This window comes from Pediculus humanus, genomic scaffold, assembly GCF_000006295.1.
Source record: "Pediculus humanus corporis 1103172107403 genomic scaffold, whole genome shotgun sequence".
NCBI classification, from domain to species: Eukaryota; Metazoa; Arthropoda; class Insecta; order Psocodea; family Pediculidae; genus Pediculus; species Pediculus humanus.
Genome location: NW_002987028.1, coordinates 417,812 through 434,649, shown reverse-complemented (window position 1 = coordinate 434,649; position 16,838 = coordinate 417,812). Strand labels below are relative to the sequence as shown.

Below are 16,838 nucleotides of genomic sequence, written 5' to 3'. Positions count from 1 at the left end.
TGGGGGGAAAAAAAAAAAACTACGCGAATAAATTGATTGATTTACTTACAAACGAATACTAAACTAAAATCCATTAAATTCGTTCCCTTTATAAAAACAAACAAACAAACAAAAACAAACAAACAAACAAACGTAAAAAAGGAGGAGAGAAGAAGAAGTGAATTAGGCCAATCAGAAAAAAATTTATGATTATATGACCAAATATGTTTTTTTTTTTTCTAACAAAAAAAAATTCACTTGCATACGAACAACAACAACAACAACAACAACCAAAATTAATTTTTTTTTTCTTTATTATTATTATTATTATTTATAAATAAATAAATAAAAAAGGAAGGAGAGATGGAAAAAGGAAAAAATTGTTTGTTGTTTGGTTTATTTTTTTTTAAACAATTTCCCCCCCCCCGCTTTATTATTATTATTATTATTACTGCGCATTTAAAAAAAATGGTTTAATTAAAAAAAAATTTAATTAACCGGGTAATTTTGTTTTGTTTTTTTTTTTCGATATTTTGTTGATCACGTGACAAATCAATTAATTAATTAATAACTTTTTATCGTAATTATTTTCTTTCTCTCTCGCTTATACGTGTTTTCTTATAATTTGTTTGTTTGTTTGTTGGAAATTTAAAAGAATTGTTTAGTGATTTAAATCCGAGAAATGATAATAATAATAATAATTTATTTCGACTCCATTTTGAAATTCCCCCTTTTCCCCGCTCCTTCCCCTTTCCCCTCCCCCCACGATTTTTATGACTAAGTGTTAAAAAAAATTTCACGGTTAATTTATTATTATTATTTCTAAAAATCCGGCGCCGTGAAAATTTTAATTAATTTAAAAAAAAAAAAAAAAAAGAAATAAAACAAAGTTTATTATTATCATTATTATTATTATTATTATTATTCGTTTTGTTTAATTAAAAAAAAAAAAAAAAACGGAAAAATTTTTTTTCTTTGATAATCGAAAGGTATTTAAAAAAAAAAAAATTCAATTTGGTATATTTACTGATAAAATATTTTTTTAAAAAAAAAAAAAAAAAAAAAACCCGCGAAGGACAAAAATGTAAACAAATAATAATAATAATAATAATAATAATAATAATAATTTAAATTTTTAAAAATTTTGCTTATCGTTTTATTTTTATGATAATAACAAACACGTGACGACAAATTTGTTTTTGTTTTAAATATTTATTTATATAAGGAAATTTATTATTATTATTATTATTATTATTATTATTATTATTTATCGTCGTCTGGAATATTCTTTTTATTATTATTATCTTTAAATTGCTCCTCAAAAAATTTTCTTTTTTTCTTTTGTTTACGTTTAGCATATCGTAAATTCCGTAACCGTTAAATCATAATTAAATTAAATCTTTCTTTCTTTGTTTCTCCCATAGAAATTTTAACTTTTTCTATCTCTTTCTCTTTCTTTTACACTTTTTTCTTCCTCCTTCCTTAAAAATATAGAATTTCTTCTCTAGGATTAACTTTTTCCTTGTTTTTGTACCAAAAAAAAGGAAATTTGATTAGTTTATATATTTATATCATTACTTTCTTATTATTATTATTATTATTATTAACAACAATAAAACGAAAACTATTTTTTAATTTTAAATTTTAAATTTTATTCCCATTTAATAATTAATTAATTAATTAAAAAAAAAAAAACATATTAAAAGATAAAGCAAAATGTTTATTATTATTATTATTATTATTATTATTAATTATTATTATTATATACGAATAACAATTTTTTTTATTCTATTTTACTTTTTCTCTTTTTCTTTCTTTTTCTTTTACATGTAGATTTGTTTTGTTTTGTTTTTTTACGCACCGAGTTTAACGGGTACTTTTTGGGCCATTTTAATTTTATCTCCTAAACTAAGAGCCATTCCCTACAAACAAACAAACAAACAAACAAACAAAATTTAAATTTTTTACTTTGTTTACACAAATATACCGGATATCGAATCGAGTGACGTCAGATCTCACACTCACTTGGCTTTTTGCTCGAATCCGAATGTGTCCGATGACTGCAGCTTCCGGTTTGTTAAACGGTTTTTCAATGCTCAAATTCGCTAATGCATCCTCACCGAATATCGATTTCGCATACATGTTTGCAGCCATGAAACCGCATTGACCGGAAAGAGCCTGGAATGATGATATGTGCCAAATTATTGCATGTAAAAAGTAACAAAAATATAAAAACAAAATGTCTGTCTTCTTCACCTTTTCCGGTGTCAGACACTTCATGTTGGTGCTTTTTATCAAATGTTGAAGATATTCGTGAAGATCCGTTAAATTCGTGCTCACGGACACTTTATTTTCCCATTCGAATTCAGCCCACATCTGACGGAATTCCGTATCGTTACAACTTGCCGGAACTATGTAGTCCATTATGTCGATGTGTATGTCATTGAGAACGACGACGTTACGATCGGATGCCGCCCCGGATATCTACGGGAAAAAAAGAGAAAAAAATCCGATAATTGATGTACTCTTTCCTTTCCCCTCCCCTCCACTCCACTCCCCCTTCCCACCCCCCCCGTTATTTACATCGTAAACGATATTTCCAAAAATGATTCCATTTTCCGTCGATGCAACTTTAACGCTCGCTTTTATATTGCAAAAATCGTGAGGTGCCAACACGACCGGTTGAGGTTTTTCAACTAGTTTCAAATCTCCCAACGTTGCCAATTCTAAAGTACAGTTTTGCAAAGTGTCTCCTAAACAGTAGCAAAAAAAGAAAGAAAGAGTATGAATGTCATGTTGTCTTCCCTTGGTCTTTTCATATTAATTTTTTTTTTTTTAAACGTGTCTAACCTGTTTGATTAACAATTAATACATCGAGTACTATATCGTATTGATTCACGTGAACGTAAGCTTCTGAATAAACGGGATCGCTGAATCCGGTCAATTGTATTACTTTGTTTAATTTACTCGAAGCGGGAGTGAAGTCGCCACTTCCGGTTTGTTTTCCACCGGCTACGGCTCTACTCAAAGACAATTCGAACAAATTTTCTCCTCCGAAGTCTTCGCCTCCACGTAGCGCCGACAGTTGAAGGAACGTTATGGGATCATCGGCTTCGTTCACTTTCGCAGATTTTTCCTTCGCCTTGAATATGAAATTTTTCGCAATTAGAAAACCTACTCGTAAAAAAATTTTTTTCTTTTTTTTTGTAGATTTTAACCTTTTGCAGTGAGGATTCTTGAAGCGCGTTGGCCACCAACATAACGGAAAGAGCTTTCCGACATTTTTCGCTGAAAATGGTTTCGATTTCGCGATTCGCATCGCTTAAAACTCTCAAGCAAAGGAGTAATCTGTCGGCATCGTCGTTTGTAATTGCTTTCGATGGAATTCCAGATTTTCCAAGGTGCAACACGGAAGACCTGCAATTCATAACGATAAGTATTATTATTATTATTATTATTATTGTTTTTTAAATAGAAACTAAATTCGGGGTTGTAGATTAGATTTATTTACATTATTAACATGGCTTCCGTTGTAAATCTATTTCTTTTCACGGTGTCTTTAACTAAAGAATTATATCGGAGTGCTAATTTGGCCAAAGTAGTACCCAGGGCGGCTCCGATAAAGAAATCACCGTCGATGAGATACTGACGTAACGGTGGTCTAGCTTCGTTTTTCTTTGCCGTTCTACAAATTGACAATACATGTTAGATTTCCCATAAAATTAACTGAAGAATTGTAATGAGAGAAATGAGACACGTACGATAACGTGTTGAAAGAAGACTGAGTGGCATATGTTCCGTCGGAAGTCACCAATTTCTGAACTGGCCCTTGACTGAACGAAAGGTCATCTTCAGATTTTTCACCCGCAGCTCGTTTCAATTCATCTTCCACGATTGGTATTTCTCCAAGGGTTTGTCTCACTTGAGTCATGACGGTTTGAATATCTTCCGGCAAGTAGGCATATTCTCCGAGAATCCACAACGCGGCACGGTGAACTTTAACCGACTGCAATTACATTCAAATATTCAACGTTAATATTCGTATGGGGAAATTTACGATCGACATGTTAAAATTTTGCGTGATTTACTTTGATTGACGTGAATGACTCGAGAAGCTTCTCTATGATGAGCGGCCTTAAATTTTCAAATTTATGTATGGCTTCGCGAATGAAAACTAATACGTCCGTTGCGGCTAACTCGTTAGAATCTGATAAAAATTCTATTAAAACTGGAATGACTGTTGCAGCAATGTCTGGAAATTTAATACAACAGGAGTGTAACGTTCTTACTAATAATTGACGATATTTTCCCGTGTCTTCGTGTTCGACTACATTGTGAGTTTTAGTGACTTCCTTTTTCAAAACCAAAACCATTTCTTCGATATTTCGAGATGATACTAATTCCATAGCTGAAATTTGATCGTTGCTTTTTAAAAAAATTGAATTCAAGGAATTTTTTTAAAAAGAAAATATTTATTTTTTTATTTACCCAAATTTAGAGTTTTCTTTCGAACTTCTAAATCAGGACTAGACAGAACCCTTAGTATATCCATAACAAGATCTTGAAGCACTCTTTCATGTGTTGGATTATTTTTTAAAGAAATGAGACGATCCAAAACTATCAACTTAACATTATTGTCACTTTCTTTAATTATAATTTCAATGTAACAACTTGCTGCAGCCTTAAAGGAATTTCAAATCGATTAAATATCTGGTATTCAAATTCGTTCAAATTGTTAAATATTTGGTATCGATACCTTTATAGCAGTTGGAGCACTGGAGAGTGTGATCAGAGTACCTGCTGCTTCATATCTAACAGCTTGACTGCTAGAGTTTAAAAGGTTGTAAATGCATCTTATGAATCTTGATCTCTCTGAAGGGTTTACATGACAAACTTTATATATGAGTTCTACAATTACAAGTTGTAAAATATCTCCAAATGAATTTACTTGATCAAGACATGAAGCTAAATAATTTAAGGCACGTTCTTGATCTGCATGTAGTAACATTAGGAAAGCATTTCTTTTACACGACATATCTTGTTCACTTTCAAGAAAATTGGCAATTAGTTCTGGTGCATCAGGAATTAAAAATTCAAAATTTCTAAAATAAACAAATAGTGCTTTTATAACAATTTTAACCATGATTAATTTGTTTGAAATTTAAAGCTTGATTTGTAACCTGTAAATAGTGAAAATAGCCAAAACGGCATTTCTCCTAACGTAGGAATGCCTGTGCTCTAAACATGCTCTTATAGCCGGCATTAATGGTTCTAATAATTCTGGTTCTTTTAATTTGCATAAAAATCTTAAAGTTGAGCCTCTTAGAAATTCATTAGGATGTTGTAAATCTTTACGATAAGCATCACACACTAAAATCATCTCCTGCATTAATTTTCCATCAGGATTAGTCTAAAACGGAAATACTTTTGTTATATCTTATTCATTTTTTAATTCAATATTGATTTCATACTGAACTCACTACCTACTTTTGGAACTATTTCCCAAAATATTAGTAATAATTTTTTCACCATATGATCTTGTAGGGGAAGAACAAATCTGATAATGGTCATTAGAATTCCTGGAAGTCTTTCTCCGCTTAAAATCATATGTATAGTTTTTTTTAATGCTTCAATTTTAGTTTTAACATCTCCTTTTTCCAAATCAAGTTTTAATTGCATTTCATTCAATTGTTCAACATCAGATGGCACATTAATTAAAGTATAACAAGGCTGTTCCACGTGTGTACCCATTTTTATCTAAAATTTTTACATATTCACATCATCATTATCAATATAATTTTTTAACAAGTGAATTGTGTTAAAAGTAAGCCCTAACCTTCGTTCAATTCCTATTCAAGATTTATATACCTTAGACGTTTTTTTTTTTTTTTAAATCATACGCTAAAAAATTTTATCTTTTATTCTTACTGTAATTATAATAAAGTAGATATTAATATTATAATACAAAAAACAAATTATGAAAAAACTTGTTTTATAAAAGTAATTTAGAAGTTATTACCTTTAGGCTTGCTTAGATAACTATTCGTCTACCTTCCTATAGTTTTTTTTAAAAAAAAAAAAAAAAAAAAAAAAAAAAAACAATATTGAAATAATAAAATTAATAATGAAATCTTTTACTGCACATAACTATTTTAAAATTAATTATTTAAATAATTTAACGACTGACACATAAAAGTGTCAACAAGATTCCGGCTACGTGTCTCTGAATTTCGGCCATTACAATGGTAAATTAAAATAGGGCCCTGATAATTGCAATAATAAATGAATATGAGTTAAGTTTTACGATCACCTAACTTTAAATAACTATTTATTTTTAAGTGTTGTAATTTTTTTTTTTTTAAAATGGCTAATCCTGATGTAGCTCAAGTTAGTTCACTGCCTTTACCTCCGATGCAGTACATTAATTTGTTTACCGATGAAAACATTAAAATGAAAAGAGTACCTAGACCACCACCTCCTATTCACGATTCCTATAATATGTTTGGTCATACTTTTAATGCCGATGATACAATTATTAGGTCTCTGGAAAGTCAGGTAATTTTTTTACCGATGGGTTTATTATTTAAAAAAAAAAAAACACACATAAATAAATACGTGATAATTAATTTTTAGGGTATAAAACGATTGTATCCACAACATTTTGACAGAAGAAAAGAACTGAGAAAATTAAATCATTCTCTGCTAGTAAACTTTTTAGATTTATTAGACACATTAGTTTTATGTCCTGATTCACCTAAAAGAACTGAAAAAGTTGATGATCTCAGCCTATTATTTTTTCACATACATCATTTATTAAATGAATTTAGACCACATCAAGCTAGGGAAACTTTACGAGTAATGATGGAACTTCAAAAACAGCAAAGAAATGAGACTGCAATTAGATTTCAGAAGCACTTGGATAAAGTAAGTGAAATTCTTTGAGACTTTTTTTTTTTTTTGTATCTAATTCATTATTTTTATACATTAAATTTATTTTGCAGGTTTTGGAAATAATCAATACTGCTCTACACAATCTACCGGATTCCTCTGATGGTGAAAACAGTATGTCAGTAAACACAGAATTATTCGACAATATCGATTCTTTATCTAATGATTCTGCTGATAGAGACATTTATACAGAATTAGATAAACAAATGTGTGAAATTGTCGATGCTTTATAAATTATTAATAATCTTATAATTTGTAATTAAGAATTGTAAAGTTTTATTTAAAAATTGATGAAAATTAATACTCATAATTATTATTTTAGAAATTTATGTAAAAATGTTAAAATTGAATTGTATTATATAATTAAAGTGTAAAGAAAGGAAGTTTAAAAAAAAAAAATGACGTTGAATTGATGTAAAATAAAATTTCTTTTTTTTTTTTTTTTTTTTTATCATAATTCACAAATACATGAGTTCTGTTATAATCACACTAAGTTATTAAAGGCAATAATTATTTTTTTTGCCACACATAAAATAATTAAATTATTTATTGTTTCGTAAGAAAATTTTAATCCAAATTCAAAAAGTTAATTAATTTATAATTAATTTTGAATTAATCTACATTTCTAATCAGTCTAGAATAAATCTACCAATGTTTTTTTTTTTTTAACAAATACAATACTACATTTAAAGTTATCATAAATCAAATTATAAAAAAAAAATCGGATATAAAATTAATAATGTAAATTATTTTGTTAACTCGTTTCAACTTTCGTTATAATTAAAATTAAAACCCATTTTTTTTTTTTTTTTTTTTTTTTTAGTTTTGATAAAAAAATCATTTATTAAGTGAAATCAAATAATAATAATAATAATCGATTTGATATAAAATCTTTTATTTTGTATTAAATGTATTGATTATTAATAAGACATACGTCTCCAAGTTCTGCCGCCACGAAACTTTCCACGTCCACCACCACCACCAAGTCGAGACACTGATAAATTTCCTCTACCCCTAACTGGAACTTGAAAAATTTATTTTTTATTTCAATTATTTATTTAAGGTAAAATTTTTTTTTTTCTTAAAAATAATAATTATACTTACTGTAACCGGAAATTTTATCGCTGTATTTTCCACTCGGAGGAGTGTAAACTTCTTTATATCCTTTTAATGTTTTCTTTTGTTTCGGTGATGATTTACTTTCTCCAAAAGTTATAGGTGTATGTCGTTTAACACCGACTAAAGAATCTTTAACACTATTGACAGATCGATTCTAAAAAAAAATTTTTTTTAAATTAAAATTAAAAAATTAAATTTTGAAATTATGTTAAATTAAGGTTATATAAACTTACATCAGAACTTGCGAGAGGTTTCCAGCTCAAATTTATAACACTTTTAAAACTAGGAGGACTGTGAAATAAATCCTTAATAAGAATATTTATATTTGATGTCGTTTTCAATGCTACAACTTTTAGTCTATTGTCTTCGGACTTTAATTCTTCTGCCGTTTTCCCACATAGTGCTTCTCTCAATTTTTTTATATAACCTTGAATCCCTCTTGCAAAATACTGAAGACTGTTAAACATATAAACATAAAAAAAAGTTAATCTCACGGTTTGTATACAATTTTAATACTTTTTTAAATGATTCTAACCGTAATTTAAAGTCTTTTAGTCTATCAGCATCCGATAGAAATTCTGGACATTGTCTGACTAATTTGTGAAAAGCATACATCAAACATTCGACATGAGAAAATTCTAATCTCGGTTCCATTGTTAATTCTGTTCCATCATTTGGAGGTAAAGGCATGTACACCTAAACAATGTAAGTATTAAATAGTTTTTAAAAATTCATAACAAATTGAAAGTATTAATAATAATGATTTGTATGTTTTTACCAGAAGTTTTTGGTAAATTTGCAGAACTTTTTTCTCCGGCTGATTCATCGCTCCGCAGTGTGTACACAGTTCGGCTAATATTTTCAGCAAATCTAATTCGATGGGACTGTCTTCTTCAGATGTAAGTATTCTTTCCAATTGAGGAAGAATTTGTTCGCATATATAACTTACAAATCTAGATGAACTGATTTGAGACTAAAAGTTTTTATTTAATTTAATTATTAAATTGTTATTTTTAAAAAAATTTTGTAAAATATTAACATTTAAACTTACTGAAAAATAAGGTAATGCATGTCTAACACAATTAATTAATCTATCTAAAAGTTCAGATTCTTCATCGGCTCCCGGGCTGAACGGATGATCAAGTTCAACTTGTTCCGCAACTAAATCTACCAATTCTTGATGACCGCTTATGCTTTTGCCCAATTTTGTAGAACCTAATAATTCCATTAATACATTAAATTCATTTGCAGTTACATCCTAGAAAATAAATTCAAATTTAGTTGATTTAACAAAACTTATCATTAAAAACAGTTTATAAAAGGACTGAAATTAATTTTAAAATTTACATAAGTACTTTTAGATACATACTTGCAATACTTTTTTTATTTCTGTTATCATATAAGCTTCAGCTTCTGCATTAAGTTCATCTTTTTTAAAATTTCTTATTTTTACAGTTAGAAATTTAATACATTTCTCTCTAACAAAATCTTCTCCAGATAAAATCTAAATTAACAAAAATATAAAATAAATTCAATAATAAAAAGTTAATTTAAAAAATGCAAATGGGTAAAAATTTCGAATGTGAGATTAACCTGATTAAATAAACCAGACAAACATCCTTTGGGATCAATACTCAGCAATGTTAACAAAGAATTATTAACAACGGCTATTTCAGATGAATCTTCAGCTTGAAGAAGTTGAGCCAAAATATCGGCAATTTTTTGAGTAAATTGCTTATTGTCTTTGCACAAGGATGGTAAGTCTTTAATCGCTTGTTTTCTGGTCTGTAGAAAAAAGTTAAATTAATGTTTTATCAGAATACTTTCAGTTTAGTTTTTCAAATCTGTGACGAAAGTACTTAATTTAAAATGTTGAAAAAATACTGTAATAAAACTTACTTCTATGTCTTCATCCTCACACAAATCAAATAAACATTCAATGGCTTGTTCAGCTACAGATGGAAAATATTTAAAAAATCTGGTGATAAATTGCGAAGCCAGCCTTTTTTCTTTTGAAGAGCCTTTGACAGCTGTCATAATTTCAAGATATTCTTTGACATGCTAAAACAAAAATGAAAATTTGACTAATATTTTTTACCTTAACAATACTTTTCATTTATAAATTGAGCCAAAATAGTTCATTTATCAGAATGTACTTTTACGCCACAAAAAAAGTTTTCTCTTAAATTTATCTTAATTTTTTACGTTTTTTAAATTGTATCCCTAGTTTTATAAGTAATAAAAAAATTTTTGATCAAGGTAAAACCTAATTTTATTCATTCAAAATAAATTATCTGAAAACTTTAATCATACGCATCCAAAATTTAAATTTCTAAATGTAGATGATACCTCTCCGATTTTGTCTTTAGAATCGGCCAGTATACCAAAGTTTTTGTACAACTTTTCTATTGAATCTGTGCTCATCATTCAGCCTTTATTAAAACTTTTTTAAAAACTTAAAAATATTTAGTATTCATTCCATATACACAACGTTTAAGAAGCCGCATTAAGATAAAAACCATTGCTCCTTTGTTAAAAAGGGCCCTGAAAATATTCAACTTATAAGAATGTAGTAATATGCAAAAATTTAAATTACTTAAATTGTGGCCAATTATTATTGAACCGAAAAAATATAAATACTTTTTTACTCAGTAATATAAAATGGGCCAAGCCTTGAGTAGCAATGGTTCTCCATCTGAAAATATCATACCTGAAACTGTTAGCGCTATCCAGGACGAAGTTGTAAGGCAAGCCAGAGTTATCACTGAAATAGCGGCTTTAAGTTATGAAGATTTTCTAAAATGTCTGGAACAGCTTAACGAACTGTAAGCTTATGATTTAACGATTTTTTTTATTTTATATTAAAAACCCTAATAAATTATAATATTTAATAAGCCTTACTTTTTGAAATGACAGTAAATAAATGTTTATTTTTTAAGATCGAGAAAAGTTACGGATCAGAATGGAAAACAACTTTTATTTGCAGTAAAAAAAGGAACGGATTCAACAGTATTATGGAAAGGAACAGTAAAAATTGCATGCATTAAATTAGATTCTGAAACTAAAGTAATTGAAAGTCATAGATTGTTTAATTTAAATCAGTTTTTAAAAATTTTTAAAACTTTGGAATGTCAACTGACAGCTGCTTTACACAGTTCGGAAAAAGAAAAAATTGATGATCCAAATGGAGTAATGTTGAAAAATAACTTGTCCAAGTCAGTAAGTTCTTCAGATTCTTCTTGTGACTCTAGTCCTTTAAAATCAGGTTATTATATGATTGTTTTTGTTTTTATATTGTTCTTTTAAAAAAAATTTTTTTTTTTTTTTAAAATCAATGATAATTTGTGCAGGATCGGATGACTCTAGCTCCGATAGCGGTAATAATTCTGGAAATGTTGTACCTGACAGTGTGATTCCACTCGATGTAAATAGTACAAAACCTAAAAATATTAAATTGAAAAATGTGCAATATAAAAAATTTACAGCTTCTATGCTTCTTGAAGAAGTTGATAATTTAGCAAACAGTATTTCCGATAAGTTAGGAGAATGCAGTATATGTTTAGAAAGAAAATCTGATGTTTTACTTCCCTGTGCTCATGCTTATTGCATGCAATGTATCGAACAATGGTAAGTACATACTTACATTGTGTTTACAAATAAATTTATTATATTTAAAGGTGTTTATATTTAATTTATTTTATTTTATCAGGAATACATGGCATAAAACTTGTCCATTCTGCAGAGAAACATTGAATAACATTGATGACACATGGGTCATATCAGATATTCCGGGATCTCGAGAAATCAGCGATGAAATTTGTTCTGCACTTATGGATATAACATCGTTAAAATAAAAATGTCCATATCAAATTCGAAAAATGTTTTTAAAAAATTATGATATTCACAGGAAAATTCTCATAAAAAGAATTTATATTAAAAAAACACATTATTATTATTATTATTATTTATTCGATATAATTATAATAATTTATAATTAAAAAAAAAAAAACAATGAAATGCCATTTTTAAAACGAGAACTGAAAATGCAAAAAATTTTTAACCATTTAATTAATAATAATAATAATAATTAAAATATAATCTAGTCAAACAACAATTTATCGATATATTATTATTTTTAATAATTTATTCAATAAGATATATATATATATAAATATTAATTTATAATTTTTTTTAAAAATGAATTATTAAGATAAATAATATATCTTAATATTTAAAAGCCATTTAAAAATTTCCTTTTTGTTTTTAAATTATGTAAAATAAAAAAATAAATTGTTAATAATATTTATGAATTTTATTTATTATTATTATTATTATTATTATTATTATTTATTCTTATTACAAAAAAAAAAAACATTTTGTAAAAAATATTATTTTTAAATGCGGGTTTTTTTTTTTTGTTAAATTGTTATGTAATTTATTATTATTATCTTGTTATTTTCAACGGTTTTTAAATAAATTTTATTTTCAAAAAAAAAAATAAATAAAAAAATAATCTTGAATTTATATACAGATATTTATTAAATGCATTCATTTTATATTTATTGAAAATTGTAAATGTAAAATTATCCAATACAAAAAATTAATATATATATTTACGTACGTATATAGATTATTATTTTATTTATAAATAAAAATCTATGTACGTAGATAAAACTATTTATTAAATAATAGATAAATGTATAATTTATCTAATAATAATAATAATTATTTTTCTTTTTTTTTTCTTTTTAGGAGAAACAACAAATGCAATGCGGATAAGACGATGATGATGATGATGATTAAATTGTGTTTTTCTTTGGATTAACATCCAATGAAAAATAAAATAAAATAGTCTTTAAATAATTCGGCGTCGATTGGCATTTAAATACACGCACACACGCGCACACACACACACACACACACACACATCATCTTTTTTGTTTTTTTATTGTTTTAGCTTTTTCCCTTTGTATATCTTGTAAATCTTCTAAAATGCCACATTTTGTGCTGAAAAATTCTTCTTTTGATATTTGCGCATAATTTGATTCCATGCATTCATCATCCATTTCGTCGTATTTAGAGTACCTGATTCCAAAAAAAAATAGGAATTTTAAATAAAAAAAAAAAAAAATGGCGTTATTTAAAATTAAATTCTTTTCTTACTTATTTTTATCGTATCTGAATATTTCTGAGATCACTTTTGACACATCTTCCGATTCCATATCATTCGTATCATCGTCAATAAAATCATCCAATTCCGAATCGTATTCATCATCGGATTCGATGCAACCTTAAAAAGAAAATCAAAATTAATTTTTTTTTTTTGGGGGGGGGGGGGAGACATTTTCATGCCTGAAACCTTCTACGTTTTCATTTAAAAATTAATAAATCAAACTAACGTTTTTTAAGTGCGAGTCCTTTTCTTCGTACAACACCAGGTGGAAATTTTTGATTTCTCGGAAAATTATTAAATTTTCCTGAGGGTCTAACGTCTTTCGGTGGAAATTCTCGTACAGAATTTCCTTTTTCCGGTACGTTCTTGCTAACGCATTTCAAATTAGGTTTTTGTCCACTTTTGTTAACTCCAGAATTAGATTTGGTTGATGAAGAATCACTTTTCAAATTGGATTTCCCAGTTCCTCCATTCATCGATGATACTTTTGATAAATTTTTATCCCCACCAGGGATTTTTTTCGACGTCGTTCCACCATTCCCGTTTTTCACGTTGCTATTGGATTTTTTCTGGATTTTTTCACTTTCTTCTAATAATTTTAATTTTCTCACAACCTCATCTCTTTCCTTTATCAACTGTTCCTTTTCTTTCAACATTCTAACAGCTTCATCTCTCTCTTTTATCAATCTTTCCTTTTCTTTTAACAATTTCAATGCTTCATCCCTTTCTTTAATGAGTCTACTCGTCGTTTCGTCATCAAGGATTTTATTCTTTTTTTCGGAATTATTATTATTATTATTATTATTTATTGATTTTTTATCAGGTCCCGATTTGATTTTATTATTTTTTTCACTTAATTCTTTTGATTTATTTAAATTTAATGTCCTATCACTTTTATCGAAATTTTTTGTCGTTTTACCACCACTCGATGACTTTTCCACCGATTGTCCACTTGTTGTCAATTTTTTCTGTGATGTTAATAATACTTTTTGTTCCGAATTGGACTGATGATTTATTTTAGGGATTTTCGGAATTGATTTTTTATTTTCCTGATTATGTCCTGATTTTTCAAAACTTTCTATATTTTGCAACCTCATTTCTCTTTGACGTTTCAATTCTAACATTTTTTCATGTTCTAATTTTTGTTTTTTTGTCATCAAAACTTCTGGTTCTTGAGATTTAACCACTTTAGGTTCGAAAACGATCGGTTCATGTTGCTTTTGCTCGGCTATTTTTAATAGTTCATGAAAATCAACCGGTGGCGGTACATTTTTTTTTATTTTAATTTTTTCTGTAAATCAAATTAATTTTTTTTTTTTCAAAAACTATAAAACTATACATAATTGAAAAAAAATTAGTTATTAATAAACTAAAATTTAATACCTTTACTCGATTCCTGATTACTTTTATTTATTTCCCTATCTGATGATACATAATCTGTGGGAATATCATCATCTTCATCTTTTTTATCCTTCAGTTTTCTTTTTTTCCTATGAGGTAATTTATCTTCTTCTTCCTGCCTGAGCAAAGCCATTTTTACTCTTTCCTATAAAATAATAATAATTTTTTCACATCATTGTAGGACAATCACTAAAAATTTTGTTTTAAAGAAATGGCAAACACTTACTTTCGTATTCGATAGGTTACCACCAGTCGGCTTTTTGGAAGGTGAAAATTTTGGAGAATCATTTGATGGTGTGCTATACATTTTCTGTATAAGTTTATTATAAAGTTGAGAAGATAATTCAGATACAAATCCATAATCATCTTCATCAGGTTGAGAAGGACCTAAAAAAAAAACATTTTTAAGAGATAACATTAATAAAATTTATATTTATAAATGTGAGAGTTTATTATTATTATTATTATTATTGTTTAAAAAGGAAATTAAGGAAACAAAAAATTTAAATTAGATATTAGAAAATAACCTGCTAATGTATCTGCTGTATTATTATTATCGATAGCATCTTCCATGACAGATTTGTTGGCACTTTTGGTTCTTTTGAGCATGGTCTGTATTCTTTTATTAGCTTTCGGATCCTTTGCTCTCAATGCCATCAATTCCAATTTTCTTCTTTCTGCTTCCTTCTGTTTTCTTTTTTCTTCTTCTTCTTTTCGAGCCAAAAACCTTTGAACCCCTTCAGACAAAAGCTTATCCTTTTCATGTTGCTCTTTTGTCGGGGGCTTGAATTTAGTTTGAAGACATTTAACAGGCTGTAAATATTTATAAAATCAAATTTAAACCATAAAATATTCACAAACACAAAAAAAAAACATAATTTTCATAATTTTTAAACTAATAAATGATGAAATAATACACCATCACCTGTACTAACTAAAGATAGAGCTTTTATTATTATTATTTTAAAGGTAAACTTTTCGTAATAGAAAAATATGAATTATTACATTGTAAAAATAATATTTAAGAGTTTTATTTGATGGAAAATAATAAAATATCTTTTGCCAACACATCGTGGCAGGGTTTTGTTTAAATAATTAGTTTGTAAAATTAAAAAAAAAAAAAAATACTTGATTCATTAAAGTAGTGATATATAAATGACTAAGCGAAATACCTCTTTTTTAGTAAGTTCATTTTTTCGTGCGACTCGTAATATTTTTTCAAAATCCATTATAAATAATCTACATTTCAAAACTTGATTGATTTAATAAAAAAAAAAAAAAATTTTTTTAGTTTTTGGGTTAAACAATAGTTTCAACATTCCATTTCGACGTCACACTCCATATTGAAACTGTATAAAAATGTCTACTGCTTACGTTGGCGCGTAAATTAATTTTTTTTTTTATTATACGATATTGTAATTTTATTCGACATGGTTTTCTTATTTAAATATTATTTTCTATTTAAGGTAATTATTTCCTTTTATTAATTATAAATTTAAAAGTAAAAATAGAAAATCCTTATTAAATTTAACAAAATTTTATATAGTCGCTCTCTTTATTCTACTTTGCGTTTATATTAAGCCCAAAAAATTTCTAAAAGCAACAACCTTAATATTAACAAACTTATTTATGTAATTATTTATTAAAAAAATTATTAAATAAATCGTATATTATTAATATAATATAATATTTTTTACATAAAATTAATATTAACGTTTATTTAGAGTAAAAAGTTTTGTAAGATGGCCATAAAACAAACGGTCATCTATATTTAGATATTGAAAATCAGTGATGATACAGAATACATTTTGTAAATGTGAAATTTTTAAAAATAATTTTTTGTTTTTTTTTTTTCGTGGTTAATTTAAATTTTTAAAAAAATATCATCAGATTTTACAATAATGTGTTGTTAATCATATCAATTAATTTCATAATTAATACTAAACAATTAAAAGATACATCCCCAAAATACATATTCCACACACATATTAATCAATCTGCTACAAAATCAATTTTTTTTTTTTCTTTTAACAGGCACAATATTTAAAAAATATTTTAAATTTCAAATCAAACTACTTACAATATGAAGAAGAAGAGAAAAAACTACCGTTATGATAAACATTTGAGGTAAATATATAAAATTTTTATTTATTTATTTTATGTTGAAACATATGGGAAACACAATAATAAGGTTTGAAATGAAACGTTATATATAATA

At 26.8% G+C, this 16,838-nt stretch overlaps 5 protein-coding genes across 5 annotated transcripts; 2 read left to right on the top strand and 3 right to left on the bottom strand.

Moving 5' to 3' along the window:
• Positions 1 to 1,832: 1,832 nt before the first annotated feature.
• Phum_PHUM055740 (Coatomer subunit beta, putative) lies at positions 1,833 to 5,730 on the bottom strand (the record flags this gene model as incomplete). Its single annotated transcript, XM_002423351.1, has 13 exons — positions 1,833 to 1,901; positions 2,005 to 2,157; positions 2,236 to 2,463; positions 2,563 to 2,732; positions 2,830 to 3,099; positions 3,158 to 3,396; positions 3,491 to 3,664; positions 3,741 to 3,985; positions 4,068 to 4,387; positions 4,468 to 4,660; positions 4,736 to 5,081; positions 5,160 to 5,389; positions 5,467 to 5,730. 13 exons carry the CDS (start codon positions 5,728 to 5,730, stop codon positions 1,833 to 1,835), a joined length of 2,901 nt encoding a protein of 966 aa, XP_002423396.1.
• Positions 5,731 to 6,342: 612 nt separating this feature from the next.
• Positions 6,343 to 7,160, top strand: Phum_PHUM055730 (Cofactor required for Sp1 transcriptional activation subunit, putative; the record flags this gene model as incomplete). The annotated part of the gene is made up of 3 exons (XM_002423350.1): positions 6,343 to 6,534; positions 6,613 to 6,903; positions 6,981 to 7,160. 3 exons carry the CDS (start codon positions 6,343 to 6,345, stop codon positions 7,158 to 7,160), a joined length of 663 nt encoding a protein of 220 aa, XP_002423395.1.
• A 687-nt stretch (positions 7,161 to 7,847) lies between these two features.
• On the bottom strand, positions 7,848 to 10,470 carry Phum_PHUM055720 (Apoptosis inhibitor, putative; the record flags this gene model as incomplete). The annotated part of the gene is made up of 10 exons (XM_002423349.1): positions 7,848 to 7,945; positions 8,032 to 8,175; positions 8,288 to 8,502; positions 8,582 to 8,742; positions 8,825 to 9,019; positions 9,098 to 9,304; positions 9,416 to 9,550; positions 9,640 to 9,831; positions 9,946 to 10,107; positions 10,396 to 10,470. The coding sequence occupies 10 exons, from the start codon at positions 10,468 to 10,470 to the stop codon at positions 7,848 to 7,850; spliced, it is 1,584 nt and encodes a 527-aa protein (XP_002423394.1).
• Positions 10,471 to 10,707: 237 nt separating this feature from the next.
• Positions 10,708 to 11,900, top strand: Phum_PHUM055710 (uncharacterized protein; the record flags this gene model as incomplete). The annotated part of the gene is made up of 4 exons (XM_002423348.1): positions 10,708 to 10,871; positions 10,986 to 11,311; positions 11,397 to 11,673; positions 11,756 to 11,900. 4 exons carry the CDS (start codon positions 10,708 to 10,710, stop codon positions 11,898 to 11,900), a joined length of 912 nt encoding a protein of 303 aa, XP_002423393.1.
• Positions 11,901 to 12,974: 1,074 nt separating this feature from the next.
• On the bottom strand, positions 12,975 to 15,277 carry Phum_PHUM055700 (Non-muscle caldesmon, putative; the record flags this gene model as incomplete). The annotated part of the gene is made up of 6 exons (XM_002423347.1): positions 12,975 to 13,131; positions 13,210 to 13,336; positions 13,446 to 14,447; positions 14,609 to 14,758; positions 14,867 to 15,007; positions 15,148 to 15,277. 6 exons carry the CDS (start codon positions 15,275 to 15,277, stop codon positions 12,975 to 12,977), a joined length of 1,707 nt encoding a protein of 568 aa, XP_002423392.1.
• Between the last annotated feature and the right edge of the window lie 1,561 nt (positions 15,278 to 16,838).